This window comes from Monocercomonoides exilis, assembly GCF_001643675.1.
Source record: "Monocercomonoides exilis strain PA203 chromosome Unknown scaffold16-1735695, whole genome shotgun sequence".
Taxonomy (NCBI): Eukaryota; Preaxostyla; order Oxymonadida; family Polymastigidae; genus Monocercomonoides; species Monocercomonoides exilis.
In genome coordinates, this window is record NW_027150561.1 from 639,325 (window position 1) to 655,172 (window position 15,848).

Here is a 15,848-nt window from a genome sequence, read left to right on the forward strand (position 1 = left end):
ACATAAAAATGAAACAATTTTGTCAAACATATGGAATATATTTACACATAATATTGATTTATATAATTTTAAACTTTCATTCTATTTATTTGATAAATGTTATTTTTTGAAATTGACAAAAAATTTTTCCACATTTTTCCTTTTTTAAAACAAATAGCATAATTAATTTTTCATGAATTTGTTATCCAACAGTCCAAATGGCAAAAATAGCCTGTGACGTGAAAAAAGAACTGTACAAGCACGAAATGGAAAGTTATGAAACAATGACATTCGTAATTATTATTTATTCTTAATGAAAACTTCAAACTTTTCATAATGTTCATTGCTTAGACTTCTTTGAAGCTGTCTTTTCAGCAGCGCCAACCACCCTTCGTGAATGCACTTTGCGTGGCAGTTGCGACTGCGGCTGTGTGCGGGAGAACACAGCAGGCGACGAAGAAACGAATTTCTCCGAAGATGAAAGAGAAGAAAGACGGGAGTTTTTGAGGTGTGATCCAACTTTCATCTGAGAATCAGAACGAGAAGAAGGAGAAGAGGAAGAAGAAGGAGACATCACTAAAGAAGAAGAAGGTTGTGCAGTTGCTCGTGTCTTCTTTGAAGAAGGCAGATGTTGTTCAGCTTCTGCCCCTGTGGCGCTTCGACGTGGAAGCTGTGGAACAAGCTTTGTCCATTTGGTTGTGGCTCGGTATAGCTGATTTTCATCCAATGCATCATCACTTTCATTGAATAAATCATCATCTTCTTCTTCCTCTTCCTCTTCCTCTTCCTCCTCCTCCTCCTCCTCTTCTTCTTCTTCTTCGTCTTCGTTTTCTTCTTCATCATCGTCTGAGTCATCTGCGTTTTCTCTTCCCTTTGCACTTTCCATGTATTCCTTCATCATTTCCTTCTCAATCGAGTTCATTTCATTGTCATCATCGCCTTCTAATGCGTCACCTTCATCTTCATCTTCATCTTCATCTCCTAACACTTCTTCTGTTTCGCTTCTTTCTTCTTCGCTTTCGTCGTCTGACCAATCATCTTCCAGGAAATTCACAGCTTCTCCTTCTCCTTCAGCATCTTCCTCCTCTTCTTCATCATCTTCATCATCTTCATTATCATCATCATCATCAAACAATTCATCTGCACCAAATGCTGCATTTCTTTGCGAAACAACTTTTTTCTCCTTCTCCTTTTTGTTGACTCCTCTTGTTGTTGCTGCTGAAGATGCTCCTCCTGCCAATGGTGACTTTGCAATCATGTTCTTTCCCTTTGCTGTCATTTTCTTTTTGTTTTGCTTCGTCTGCTGCTGCTGCTGTATATATCGCATAAATTCAGGGCTTTTCTTCAGCTGCTTGGCACTCACATCATTCAACACATTCTGCTTTCTCTTTAAAACTTCTCTTCCTTCTGCTCCGATCACATTGCCTGTATCATTATTTCCTATGAGAAATGGATCTTCCTCGCTCTCTTCATCCAAAAAGCTCGTTTCTTTCCTCTGCTCAACACTTTTCATTTTCGGCGTTGAAAATCGCTTCAGCGACGAAATCTTCGGAGTCATCGTCTTCGGCATCTTGTGCAGCATCTGCCTGTGAATCGCCTCCAGCGCCATGTCGTCCCTCGCACGCTTCACAGGAAGAGCAGGCACAGGTGAAGATGACGGTGAAAGGGCAGAAGAATGAATTCCTCTTCTCTTTTTGGGTTTGCCCGCCAGATCTTCGTGCATCGTCTGCATCATTCGTGTTTTTGTCTGCCCATGCACCTTCCTCTCCAGCTTCTGTCCTCGCTTCTTCTTCCCCTTCCCCTTCTCTTTCTCCCTCTCTTTCTCCATCTCTTTCTCTTTCATTGTCACTTCCTTCACTCTCCACGGCATCATCCTCCGCATCCATTCTTGAGCATATTCCACCCCCTGGTTTTGTATCATCTCTGCCAAAAAGTCATAGTCACCTGGTTTCGTCTCCATCACTTCTCCTTTTCTCTTTGCTGCAGCTGAGGCAGTTGCTGCCAACGAAGACTTCTTAAACTCATTCTTTCTCTTCTCCTCCTCCTCATCCAAAGTTCGCGCTTTTTCCATCATCTTCCTTTGCCTATATGCTTCTCTTCGCATGGCCATACGCATTCTGTTAACTGCATTGCATTTATCTTCTTTTTCTTTCAATTTGGCTGCTTCTTGTTCTCTCTCTCTCTCTCTCTCTCTTTCCTTTTCTTTCTCCTTCTCCTTCTCCCTCTCCTCCTTCATCTTCGCAATCTCCTTCCTCATCGTCTCTTCCCTCTCTTTCTCCTTCTTCTCCACCATGCTCGTCATCAGCGCCACAGGCTCCAGTGCAGCTGTCAGAGCATTCCCTGTCTCCGTCGGCAGAGTCACGATGCTGTATTCAATCGCCTCCAATCGCTGTGTCATCGCTGCGATCTCTTCAGACACAGACAGAAGTGTTGTTGGCAGAGAGCGCAAGGACTGGATGCTCGAGGGGGCGGAGCTGACACTGGGAGCAGAAGTGGGAAGAGAAGAAGATGAAGATGATGATGAAGAGGGAGAAGAAGAAGAGGAGGAAGAAGATGATGATGGAATTGAACGTGATGATGATGGTGAGGAGGAGGAAGAAGAAGCAGAATTTTGCATTGCACCTGCGCCTGCGCCAGCAGTAGAAGAAGGCGAAATCGCTCTTCCAGCATTGCCAGGAGCAGAAGCAGAAGCAGAAGAAGAAGCAGAAGGTGGATAAGGGGACAGCTGTGAGTTTCCTTTCTGCTGGAGGGAGGAGTATGAGAAACGAGATGCTGTGTTGTCTTCTCCTGATGTCAGTGCTTTCAGCGGATCTTCATCAAGCCATTCTTTCATCTCAGCGATCGTCTTGTTCACTTGCTCCTTCACTGCCCTCACTTCTTTGAGCGAATTGCTCACAATAGAGCTCACCTGGTTCATCGCATTCGCCACACTCATTGTGACTCTGTCGCTCAGCATTTTCTCCATCTCCCTCATCTTCATCTCCACCGTCTGCTCCAGCGCCCTCTTCTGCATCTCTCTTTCTTCTCTCTCTCTCTCTTTCTCCCTCCTCTCCTTCTCCTTCTCCTTCTCCTTCGCTTCTCTTTCCTTCACCTCTTCCTCTGGCTTGCTCACACTTGCACTCCTGTTTGCTGCTGCAGATAGCATCGCAACTTTCTCCTCCATCCGCCTCGCCGACGCCACAAGAAACGCAATTGCTCCTCTTGTTTCCTGCTGAAATGCAATTTGGCTTTCCCTCAGCTCTTCCGCTTTCCTCTCCTCTTCTGCTTTCTTCGCCTCCTCCAGCATCTTCGCCTCCTTCTGTGCCTTCTCCATCTTCTTCATGTTTTTAGCTTCCTCAACTTCTTGCTTAGACATTTTGTGTGGGCGTGTCTTTGAATCTGATCTTTTGCCTCCAAACTTCTGAGATATGCTCAGCAAATCCCCAAACTCTTCTTCTCCTTCATTCTCCATGTCTGACTCACTTTCTCCTCCTTCCTCTTTCTCCTTCTCCTTCTCCTTCTCTTTCCCTTTCCCCATCCCCATTCCCATTTTAACTCCTTTCTCCTTCTCCTTCTCCTTCTCTCCTTCTCTCCTTCCCCCCATCGCCTTCATCTTGTACTCCACAATCACATCTATATCCTCCAGCAGCCTCTGCTCAGCCGTCTTCACCATTTCTGCCAATGATTCGCTCATCTTCTTCTGCACAGCCACACACACTTCATTCAGCGCACTCGCATTCTGCTTCATCGCATCGTTGCTGCCATCCACAAGAGAAGGAAGAAGAACCTCGCGTGTCAGCTGCTCGATGAAGGAGACGCCGGCTTTGCGGGCTAAGGCGAGGGAGGAGGAAAGTGGGAGAGGAGAAGAGGAAGAAGAAGGAGAGGAAGAGGATGGTGTAGATGATGTAGATGAATAGAAATAGGAAGAAGAAGAAGAAGAAGAATTGGAAGAGGAATGAGAAGAATGTTGAGGCAGAAGCGGGGGAGGAGGTGGTGGAGCAAGTGCCGCAATAGCAGAAACAGAAGTTAATGGAACAGAAGAAGAAGAAGATGGCTGAATTGAAGACAACTGCATCTGCTGCGATGACGCAGGCACAATCGCCCACTGCTCCACCACTGGCCTCATCGCACTGTTGATTGCCTGCACAATCTTCTTCTGTATTTCCTCGCTGTTAACCTCCTTCCCCTTTTCCAGCTTCATCATCCTGTCTTCTTTCGCTTGCCTTCTTTCTTTCTTCTCTTTGTATGCGTTTTCTTTCTCTTTTTGCTCAGCTTCGTGTTTTTTGCTGAGAAACTTCACAATGTCGTTCAAAGTGGCTCTTGCGCGCATGATTTCTGAGTAGAGAACGAGGGGAGTGGGTGAGGGGATGCCTGGGGTGGAGAACAAGGGGTCTGTGTGTTGTGGGTTGGGAGAAGGAGAAGAGGAGGAAGAGGAAGAGGAAGAGGAAGAAGATGTTGAAGCAGAGGAGGAAGGAGAAGGAGAAGGAGATGATGAAGATGAAGATGAAGATGATGCTGAAGCTGATGTTGAAGGAGATGGAGCAAGAGAAGGAGCAGGAGAAGGAGAAGATGATGTCCGAGTTGATAAGGCTGGGGGAGAGGATGATAATGAAACCGAAGATGGAACAGAAGATGATGGTGACGGTGATTGCGAAGAAGAAGAAGAAGAAGAAGGTGAACGATTCGATTGATGAGATGAAGTTGGTTGCAATATAGTTGTCGTTATCGTGGTAGTATTAGCAGAAGAAATAGGAGAAGTAGAAGAAGCAGAAATAGGAGAAGAAGATGCAGATGATGATATTTGTGTCTTTCCAGGTGCAATCAACTGAGGTGTCAAAAACCTCACACCTTCTGCCTTTGTTGGTGGTGAATTCTTATTTTGTGTTTTTATTTCTTCTTTTTTCTTCCCTTTTTTCTCTTCTTCCTCCTTTTTAGCCTTCTTTTCCTCTTCTTTTGGCTTCTTTTTCGATTCTTCAGATGCCTCTGCGTTGATCAGCATGTCATATGGATTGTAATTGTACTGCTTATACGATGGAGAAGGTGTTTGTGCTTTGTTAGCTGATGAAGAAGAAGACGACGATGATGATGACGATGATGATGATGTGGATGCTTCTTCTTTCTTCTGCATTTGTTGTTGTTGTTCTTGTTGTTGAATAGAAGATTCGTTAGCTTCTTTATTGGTTGTTAGAAGTTTTTCTTTGGAAAGGTTATCTTTTTCTTTTTCTTTTTCTTTTTCTTTCTTTTCTTTATCTTCCTCCACTTCCTCCTCCTCCTCCTCTTCTTCTTCTTCATATTCTTCCTCCTCTTCCTCTTCCTCCTCTTCTTCCTCCCCCTCCTCATATTCCTCTTCATATTCTGATTCACCTTCTTCATATTCTGACTCTGCAATCACTTGCTCATTTATCGTTTTTTTCATTGCTCCTCCTTCTTCTCTTTCTTCTTTGCTCTTTTCTTGCCTTTTCGCCCCTTCTTTCATCTCATTCGCTTTTTCGGCTTTTTCGGCTTTTTCTGAGGTATTTTGCTTGTTTTGCATTGTCTCTTCTTCTTTCTTTTCATCTTTCTCTTTTTCTTTTTCTTTTTCTTTCTCTTTCTCTTTTTCTTTTTCTTTCTCTGCTTTTTCTCTTTCTCTTCTTTCCTTTTGTTTTTGCTTCCTCTTCTTCTTCCTCTCTATCTTCTTCCTCTCTTTCTCTTTCTCTTTCTCTTTCTCTTTCTCTTTCTCTTTCTCCTTTTTCTCTTGTTCTTTATCCATTTCATTTTCTTTCTCCTTCTCTTTCTCTTTCTCCTTTTTCTCTATCTCTTTATCCACTTCATTTTCTTTCTCTTTCTCTTTCTCTTTCTCTTTGTTCTCTTTTCCCTCCTTCTTCTCATCAACTTTTACCGCTTCTTCTTTCGTTCTGACTGCAAAATTGCTATTTTCTGTCTGTTTCTTATTGACTTCTCCATTTTTCCCTTCAATTTGTGCATTTTGTGCATTTTGATTACTTTTCACGTTTTTATCTTTGCTTATGATTAGTTTTGGTGTTAATTTTATTGCTTCCACTTTCGCCTTCGCATTAACCTTCGCATTCACCTTCACATTTGAATTTGTATTTGCTTTAGGTTTAGCTTCATTTTCTGTAGAATTCTTCTTGTTCTTTTCTTCTTTCTCTTCTTTTGCTCCTTCTTTTGCTCCTTCTTTCTCTTTTTCTTTCTCTTTTTCTTCTTTCTCCTTCTCCTTCTCTTTATTCTCTTTCTCTTTATTCTTATTCTCCGTATTTTCGCTCTTTCCCATCAAATTCTGCTGTTTTTCATTCGCTTTGTTAATAATTGCATTGTTATCTTCCTTTTTCTTCATGTTTTCCTCTTTCTTTTCCTCTTTTTCTTTTCCTTCTTCTTTTCCTTCTGTTTTTCCTTCTTCTTTCTTATTTTCCTTTCCATTCGCTTCTTTTTGTGCATCTTTCACATTGTTTGATGTAACTTTCTCTTCTTTCTCTTTCTCTTCTTTCTCTTTCTCCTCATTCGTTTCTTTCATTTCCTCTGATTTAATAGCATTCAAATCTTTCTGGTTTTTCTTTTCTCCTTCTTTTTTCTCTTCTTTTTTCTCTTCTTTTTTCTCTTCCTTTTTTTCCTCTTTTCCTTCTTTTTCCTTCTTTTTCTCTTCTTTTTCCTCTCCATTTTTCTCTTTCTCTTCTTTTTTCCCTTTCTCCTCTGGTTTTTGAAGCACAATAGGAATTGCTTGTATATTCGGCAGCTGATTAATTAGAGGGGCAGATTCTGTTTGTTCTTTGGCTGAAGAATTAGGCTGAGATGATGATGGAGAAGAAGAAGAAGAAGAAGAAGATGATGATGATGATGATGATGATGATGAAGCAGAAGCAGAGGAAGATGGATGTGTATCAATGGAAGCTCCTTGAGCTTCTTTCACTGCTTTGTTTTGATCAGAACTCACACTTTTCTCTTCCACTTTCTCTTCTTCTTCCTTTTTCTCTTCTTTCTTTTCTTCTTCTCCTTCCTCTTCCTCTTCCTCTTCTTCCTCCTCTTCCTCTTCCTCTAACACTCTCTTCTCCCTCACTCCATATGTCTTCATCGCATATTCTCTGAAGAACCCTCTCTGCATCGCAAACAGCCCCATCTCTATTCGGCAGATGTTGACCGATATCGTATCTTCTTCTTTTTCTCCTTCTTTTTCTTTTTCTTTTTCTTTTTCTTTTTCTTTTTCTTTTTCTCCTTCCTCGCTTTTTTCCTCATTTTTCTTTGTTTTTTCCTGTTCTTTTCCTTTCTCTCCTTCATCTTTCCCTTCTTTCCCTTTCTCTTTCTCTTTCTCTTTCTCCTCTTTCTTCCGCTCATCTTCTTTCAATCCAACTGACACATTCATCACTCCATCACTTTCTGTGTGTATTCTGTCTTCCTTGTTGTCTCTCTCCTTCAATCTCTTCATCTGCCTCTTCATTTTGTCCCTTTGCCTACTCATTCTCGCTCTTCTCTTCGTTTTTCTATCATTTTTGCCAATTTTGCTGTTCTGCATTGATTCTTCTGTTTGTCTCGGGTTTGCTTCGTCTCCTTCACTGAATGCTGAATCAGCTGCGGAAAAGTCCTCAAAATCGCTCTGATTGCTCATCCCTTCGTCCAATGAAGACGCATATGACCCAAGCTCTTCACGCATCTTGTCAGCTTTTTCGCCTTCTTCCTCTTCCTCTTCTTCCTCTTCTTCTTCTTCTTCCTCTTCCTCTTCTTCTTCTTCTTCCTCCTCTTCATCTTCATCTGAACTTCCATTGCTACCGTTTCCTTTCCATTTGCCTGTTTTGGATGTTCCCTTGAGAGCAGCAGCAAATTCAGGGCATTTCTTCTTCCATCCAACAAACTCCCCTTCACTCAGCAGAAGCTGGCTGTGCTGGCTGACTCCGACTAATTTTTAGGGGGGAGGAAATGAAAAGACAATAAATATGCATAAAGAAGAAGGATCAACAAATTGAGAAGGAAAGAATGGATTGTGAAAAAGAATGAAAAAGAGCAATTAAACACAGCATTTAAAGCATTGAATAGTGATAATAACAGAAACAAATGCGACACGAATTTTAAAAAGAAATTAATAAATAAATAAAAATTTTCGAATATGCACAAGAAAAGAAAAGATAAGTTTCAAGTGTGAAAAAAAAAAAAAAGAAAAAGAAAAAAGACGAAATGTATCTCTAATGTGTTAACACAAACCAGTGCTTAATGATTCTTCATACAAAGATGGAGGTGATGATGAGAGAAAATGAGTGATAATGGGTTCTGCATCGCTAAGAGTGAATTTTCCTATCAAAACAGGTGAGAACGATGGGATTGAATGCAGATGCTCAGCAAATGATGAATCTGAAGGAAGAACAAGAGACTTGAAATGCTTATGGCGAGGGTGTGGGTGTGGAGGAGGTGGTGAATTCACTGAAGGGGTGGTAAATGATTGTGAAGAAGATGAACTTGCAGCATTAGCAGAAGGGACAGAAGAACTGACTGTAGATGCAGTTTTAGCTGTAGTTTTAGCTGCAGTTGCGGTTGTGGTTGTAGATGTTGCTTGTGCACTTCCCTGAGCAGCAGATTGAGAGTACTCCCTCCTCTTCATGTGATAGAAGTGCAGCACATTGTCCTTTGTCACGATCGACCATATTCTCAGACGCCGATTGAAACGAAATGATTGGATGGATGAATGAGAGGCAGAGGATGAAGAAGATGAAGAAGATGAAGAAGACGAAGTTGATGGAGAAGAAGATTGTGGCGATAGTGATGATGATGATGACACAAGTACAGCAGCAGGCCTATTATCATTCTCTGATTCTGATTTCTGTTGGAATAGCTTGTCTTGAACAAGAAAAACTTTCCAGTTGCTTTCTTTCCCAAAGACTACAATAGCTTCTCTTTCAATATCGTCAACTACAATGTCTATTACACTCATAAATACATCATAGTCTTCGCCATTTGGATTTGCTTCATCTCCTTCCTTTTTGTCTTGCGCAGGATCGCCAAAGCGAAATATCTTCATTGCAGGTACGTCTGTTCCAGCACCAAAATCTGCGCGTTGCTCGCTGACATCTATTATTGCTATTTCATTTGCTGAAATCAACCCATAGAGAGTTTTTCCATTCGGGCTAAATATTAACTGTTTCAATGGTTCTTTGCTTTCTTTCTTGTAGATAAGACGGCACATCCTATCAAAATTTGGTGAAACAGAAGATATACTTGTTTTCTCGAAATCTACAAAGCTTTCGCTTAGATTCCACATAAATATCCCGCGATCAGTTGCAATAGCGAATATTTCTCTGTAAAAAAAATAAACTCAAGCAAACAAAACAGTAAATTAACAAACTCGTGGTTCGGATCCCATGCAAATGCAGTAATTTTGAAAGCACTATCGCAAAAGTGAAGAATTTTTGATGTTCTTTAAGTAAAATAAATTAAAAAATATTTTTTTACAAAATATAACCAAGAAATCAAACGTAATCGAATCTAATTCTGTATCAAAAGTTATTTGATGTATCATCAATGTTCCATTTTCGTCTGCACTTGCGACAATCGGTGATTCACTTAAATGATTTGAAAAATTACTATTAACAAAATTAATCATATTTGAAAACCTTTCCACGTCGTGAAATTGTAGCATCGTTATAGCGGATGTATGACAATCAAGTTTCAAATATTTTTTTGATGGTATATGAAAAATCCTAAGAGATTTTGCATAATCAGTATATGCAGAAGATCCTTGGCCCTTGAACAAAAATGAAGCTGCTGAAATTGCAAATATTGAATTTCCATCAACAAATGAAGGAATTGTTGCGAAATTTCCAAATTTTGTAATTCTATTAATTGCCTCAATCACATTTTTACTCATTGAAATAATTTGATCATGTAACCATAAAAATCAAAATTGATGTTCATGATAGAAAACTTGACAAGTTAATAAAAAAAGGAAGATTGAGTGTAATGTGAAATTACAATGTTTGAAATTGATTACGCATTAAGCAAATTTATTGATTTATGAAAAAAAGAAAAAATTGTATTTCTCTTTTCCAGCGAGTAATTTGGTTTTTTTTATTTTTATGGAAAAATGTAGAACTGGAAAAGCAAGTTTTGCAAATAGTTCGATTTTCTTTCAACGACTCCATTCAAACAAAGAAATTAAGGTGTGAAAGTGTTATGAGAATTTAATTATCAATTGTTGCATTTTCACACAACTGAATCAAACATTTGGTTTTAGACAAAAGAAATCGTATCTTGAAATCATTATCTTTGAAAAAGACAAAGAAAAAATATAATAATTTGAAATTTATTCAACGTAAACCCTGGTTGATTTGAAGAAACAAAATTGCAATTTAATTCATTAATTATCCACTTTTAAAAAAAAGATAATTATTCAACAATAAAACATGTTTGAAACTCACTTCCGATTAACATCAAAGTGCAAAACGAGCTTCCATTCAGTTTTCGAGCGACAGATGGTTATCAAAATAATGTTTATGAGGAGTTAATATATCCGAAATGATTAATGAAAATTTCGATCTCTGAGAAATAACATATAATTTTGGAAACAAAATGCCAGAATATTGCAACGACTCAAGCACAACAGATAGCAGAAAAGGGAACACGGATGGAAAAAATGATTTATCAGAACGAGGAAGCAATGTTTCAGGGATATTAAGAGCCAAAAAGCGTCCAAAGAATTATGAGGAACAGAGCAACTTCCTGGCAAATTTTTTGTTCCTGTTCTTCTTCCGGTATGTGTTCCGGAGGCAGCCGATCATGGACGAGGATGTGTGCGAGATTGCGGAGGAGAACTCCGTTGAGGTTAACTTCCCGAAGGTGAAAAAGAAGTGGCAGGAGCGATTTCGGGCGTACATGGCAGAGCTTTCAGCATTCAATACTGAGAAGAAAGCATGCGAGCAGGAGGGAAGGAAATGCCAGAGGAAAGCACCAACGCCACCGTCAATCGTGAGAATAATGGTGATGCTAGGCGGATGGCGGGTGTTCGCATCGCAAATGTTTATTGGATTGACTGCCGTGCCGAAACTGGTGAGTCCATTCTTGATGCGGTCATTGCTGGAGGCGCTGGCAGCGAAGAGGGCAAACGACGCAGCGGGGCAGGAGACATCTTTTCCTGTGGGTATAGCATCAGGGCTTATTGTACTGCCACTTTTCACAGGGCTCTGTGAGGCGAATGGTTATCGATTTATCATCAATATAGCTGGGCAGATACGGACAGGGATCAGTGGAATGATCTACGACAAGACACTGCACCTGAACATTGCGGCTCAGACGAAAATTGATGTGGGAAAGCTAGTGGCGCTGATCTCGACGGACATACAGAACATAACGGATACGCTGATGGATTCGATGGAAGTCTCTCAGTATCCTCCACTTCTTGTAGGGGCATTTATAATGCTGGCCGTTGAAGTTAAATTTTACTCGTTGATTGCGCTGATTCTAATGATGTTGATCTTCCCGATACAGGGAATGATAACAAGGGAGATGCTGAAAGGGTACAGTCTTTATTTAGAGGCGAACGAGGAGCGGTTGAAGGCAACGAACGAGATGGTGCAAGGGATTCGGATGGTGAAGCTGGGGGGTTTAGAGTCAGTGTTTCTGGAGCGGATTGAGAAGGCGCGAAATGTGCAGCTGAAGCACTCGGCGCACTTTGTGTTTGCGCTACAGATGATGTACTCATCGCTGTCTGCATTTCCGATGTTTCTGGAGTCGATTGTGCTGGCTTCGTTTTTGAAGGGGGAAGGGATTGCAGAGGAGGAGGTTGTTTATTTTTTTTATCCGATTGAGAGTATTCTGGGGATGTTCACATTTGCCGCTGGGTCGCTGCCGATGGTGGTGCAATCTGCGGCAATGCAGTTTACGTCTGCACAGCGGATAGGAGAGTTTCTGCTTCTGGAAGAACGAGAAGATTATGTGGAGGAGATTTCCGAAAGAGACGAAGAGGAGGAGAATGAGGAAATGGAAGCGGAAGCAGAAACCGAAGAGAGAAGGAAAAGGATAGAAGAAAAAGAGGTGAAACAGAAAAAGGAGCATTCAGTGATCATCAGGAACGGTACATTCAAATGGCTGGATCCACCAGTGATTCCGCTGATGATTGAAGAGAAAGAGGAGATGGAGAAAGAAAAGAGAGCAAAGGAGAAGAAAGAGAAGGCAGAGGCAAAGAAGAGAAAGAAGGAGAAGAATTGGAAGAAGAAGAAGGAAGAAGATGAAATGCATCTCCTGGAAATGAACGAAAATGTGTTTGTCACGTCTTTTCATTCGAACGAAGCAACGGATAAAAGAGTGCGAAACGAGGAAAATGAAAGAAAGGCTGCCGAGAAGTATCGATCGAATGTGGCGCTGAGAGATATCAACCTGAAAGTGAAGAAAGGAGAGCTTGTGTTTGTGGTTGGAGCAGTGGGGAGCGGGAAATCATCACTTCTGGCAGCTATCAGCGGGGACATTGCAAAGGCAGAAGAGTTAGGGGAAGAAGGAAAAGAGACAGAGAAAGAGGAAAAGGAAAAAGAGGGGAAGAAGAAAAAGACAGAAGTGAAAGTGAGAGGACGAGTGATTTCGTTTTCACAGACTCCGTGGATCTTCAACGGGACTTGCAAGGAGAACATCCTGTTTGACAGCGAAATGGACACAGAGCGGTACAACGAATGCGTGTCAGCATGCTGCTTGGAGCCGGACTTCGCAGTGTTGGGTGCAGGAGACGAAACGGCCATTGGGGAGCGGGGGATCAACCTGAGCGGAGGACAGAAGGCGCGGCTGCAACTGGCAAGGTGTGTGTACGCAGACTCAGAAGTGGTGCTGTTGGACGATCCTTTGTCAGCGGTGGATGCACATGTGGGGAAGCGGCTGTTTGAGGTGTGCATTGTGGGGTTGCTGAAGGAGCGGCGCGGAGCTACCGTGGTTCTGGCGACGAATCAGGTGCAGTATGCAGACCGGGCAGATATGGTTGTTGTGATGGAAGGAGGAAGGATTGTGGCACAGGGGACGAAGAAGGTGCTGGAGGAAAAGGGGATTGACCTGATGCGGCTGGCGAGGAAGTGGGGGAAGGAAGGAAAAGAAAAGGGGAAGGAGAAAGAGAAAGAGAAAGAGAGAAAAGAGAAAATGGAAGAAGTTATGGAAGCAATGAATCCGATCACTCGAAAAGAGAAAGAGATTCAAACAACGACAGCAACGATGGTTGTAGAAACCTTCACAGAGAATTGTTTTTCTTCACACTTTTCTTCTCCTTCACCTTCACAAACTCCAGGAGATGAGCTTCTTGCATTGGGCATAAATTCCCCAACAGCTATTTCAGAAGGAGAAGGTGAAAGAGAAGGAAAAACAGAGGCAGATGCAGAATTCGCGAAAAAAGTGGCGAAGAAGATCATGACTGAAGAGGAACAGATGCTGTCTGGTGTGCCGTGGAGGATCTACTTCGACTATCTTGGGAAGCTGGGCACTCCTTTGGCGGTATTTGGCTATCTGGTGCTGCTGGTGGTGTGCGAGGGGGTGAACACGCTGAATACGTACTGGATGAACGTCGTGAGCACACCGGAGCTGCTTGCAGGGTTAGGGTTTGACTGGAAGCTGGGGATGATGGGCGTGCTGGCAGTGGTTTTCCTGGGGCTGGTGGTGGTACGGGCAGCGGTGTTCTCCGCACTTACAATGCGGGCTAACAGGCTGATCCACAACGAACTGGCGACGCATGTGGCGGGTTGTCCTCCGGTGTTCTTCGATACGACCCCCGCTGGGCGAATTTTGAACAGATTCAGCAGTGACATCACGAAGACAGACACAGACCTGCATGCAACTTTCACGTATCTGCTGCAAACGTGGCTCGGGGTGGTGGGGACGTGTGTGGTTGGAGCGATAGACTGGCCTTATTTTTTGGTGTTCGTGGTGGGGGTGCTGGGGCTGTTGCATGTGATTGTGCTGGTGTTTCCGCGGACTTCGAGCAATCTGACTCGGTTGGAGGATATCATGCGAAGCCCAGTGATGGCTCAGTTCACAGAGACTGTAACTGGGGCAGGGCTGAGCACGATCAGGCAGACGAGGAGGGAAGGGGTGTGGGAGGGGCGGTTTGCGGAGAAAGTGAACATGTGGAGCTCGGCATTCGTTCTTGTGAGAGAGGGGATGCAGTGGGCGAACGTGATGATCCAGGTGATCTGCTGTCTATTTATGGCTGGAGTGACAGTGCTTGGGTGGTACTACATGAGAGCATCGAGTCTTGGGCTGGCAGTGTCTGCGTCGCTGAACTTGGGGTGGCAGGGTACGCTTCTTGTAACTATGGGGGTGCTTGTGGAGTCGATGATGACGAATCTGGAGCGGATTCGGTTCTACTCGACAAAGCTGCCGCAGGAGTCGAAGCGAGTGGAGGTGGAGCCTGCGCCGAGCTGGCCGAGCGAAGGGGAGGTGTCGTTTGAGGATGTGTCGTTCAGGTACCGGCCGGGGTTGCCGCTGGTGCTGAAGAACGTGTCGTTTAGGATCAAAGGAGGGGAGAAGATCGGGGTGTGTGGGCGGACAGGGGCAGGAAAGACGAGTCTTGTGCAGGCGCTGTTCCGGCTGGTGGAGCTGGATCCAGAGCTGATGCCGCAGCTGATCGATGTGGAAACCGGGCTGCCTGTGGAAAAACAGAGTCAGTCGTCATCTGCTCCGCACTCAAGTTGTAGCTCTTGTAATGGTTCGTCATTGGAGCTGATGGAAGAAGGAGGTTACGTTGGAGAGGAGGAGGAGGAGCAGAACAGCGGGCGAATTGTGATCGACGGAGTGGACATCTCGAAGGTGGAGCTGGGGCGGCTGAGGAGGTCTATCGCGATCATCCCGCAAGACCCGACGCTGTTTGAGGGGACAGTGCGGATGAACTTAGACTTAGCAGGCAAACAGAGCGATAAACGGCTGTGGGAAGTATTGGAGCAGGCAGAGATGGGAGATGTGGTGCGGGGGATGGAAGGAGGTCTGGAGGGAATTGTGGCTGAAGGTGGAGCGAACCTGAGCTGCGGGCAGCGGCAGCTTCTGTGCCTGGCGCGGGCGATTGTTGACGAGTGCAAGATAGTGGTGCTGGACGAGGCGACAGCAAATGTCGATGCAGAGACAGACAGCAAGATCCAGCACACAATCCGGACTTCGTTTGCGGATCAGACGGAGATAATTATTGCGCATCGGCTAAACACGATTGTCGGGTGCGATCGGATTCTGGTGATGGACAAAGGAGAAGTGAAGGAGATGGATACACCGCAGGCACTGATGAAAGACCCAGCATCGTTGTTTTCGCAGCTGCTGGCACACTCAGGGCTGGGTGAGAAGGGAGAGGAAGGCAGGAAATACAGCAAAGGAACGAAATATGTGAATTAATAGGGTGTTAGAGAAAGAGAGAGATGAGGCAAAGAGTATTGGCTGGCTTTATGTATTCACACAAACACGAATGAAATGTGCAGAACTGATTTGGAGTGCTTTTCTGTGTTATCGTTTATTTTGGCAGAAACGATTGGAACTTTTCATGTTCTGGTGCAGCATTCATTCATTTTTCATGTTTCAGTTTTTTTTATTTGTTTTTACTTTCCTCTTTCTTTCTCTTTACTCTTTTCTTTCATATTGATGGATAGTGTTTCTAATTTTTCTGAAAACAATAAAAAAAAATTATTTTTTGTTTGTCGAAGCATCATTTTCCATTTTCCGTCATTGGTGTTTGCTTGAGAAGAACTGATGGTGGAAGATTGATCTATTTTAGTATTTTTTCATTTGTTTTTATTGAATCGTTTTGGATAAGGTTCTAAGGGTTTTATAAGTTCTGTTTTTAACAACTTTTTTCTGATAAGTTCGTTTTTCAACGTTTTTTTGTTCATAGATGTGAGGAAAAGATCAATATCCATTTATATTCAAATTTGTTATGTTTTCAAAAGTAGCCTTTTTTTTCTTTTTCCTTT

At 43.0% G+C, this 15,848-nt stretch overlaps 2 protein-coding genes across 2 annotated transcripts; one reads left to right on the forward strand and one right to left on the reverse strand.

Moving 5' to 3' along the window:
- Nucleotides 1-162: 162 nt before the first annotated feature.
- On the reverse strand, nt 163-9,821 carry MONOS_9040fu9041 (uncharacterized protein). Its single transcript, XM_067879501.1, has 5 exons — nt 9,549-9,821; nt 9,411-9,497; nt 9,281-9,352; nt 8,146-9,233; nt 163-7,842 (listed from the first exon to the last, which is right to left on the reverse strand). The coding sequence occupies exons 1-5, from the start codon at nt 9,800-9,802 to the stop codon at nt 320-322; spliced, it is 9,024 nt and encodes a 3,007-aa protein (XP_067729572.1). The 5' UTR covers nt 9,803-9,821; the 3' UTR covers nt 163-319.
- A 175-nt stretch (nt 9,822-9,996) lies between these two features.
- Nucleotides 9,997-15,276, forward strand: MONOS_9042 (putative Multidrug Resistance Associated Protein (MRP); the record flags this gene model as incomplete). The annotated part of the gene is made up of 2 exons (XM_067879502.1): nt 9,997-10,094; nt 10,169-15,276. Exon 2 carries the CDS (start codon nt 10,504-10,506, stop codon nt 15,274-15,276), a length of 4,773 nt encoding a protein of 1,590 aa, XP_067729573.1. The 5' UTR covers nt 9,997-10,094; nt 10,169-10,503.
- Between the last annotated feature and the right edge of the window lie 572 nt (nt 15,277-15,848).

Bases quoted from the DNA above. Each gene is read 5' to 3' on its own strand.
- MONOS_9040fu9041 (XM_067879501.1), bottom strand. From the start codon at position 9,802: ATGAGTAAAAATGTGATTGAGGCAATTAATAGAATTACAAAATTTGGA. The intron at 9,353-9,410 runs GTTTGATTTCTT...TTTTACTTAAAG, and splicing joins ACAGAATTAGATTCGATTAC to AACATCAAAAATTCTTCACT. The intron at 9,234-9,280 runs GTTTGTTAATTT...TTTTTTTTACAG, and splicing joins GCATGGGATCCGAACCACGA to AGAAATATTCGCTATTGCAA.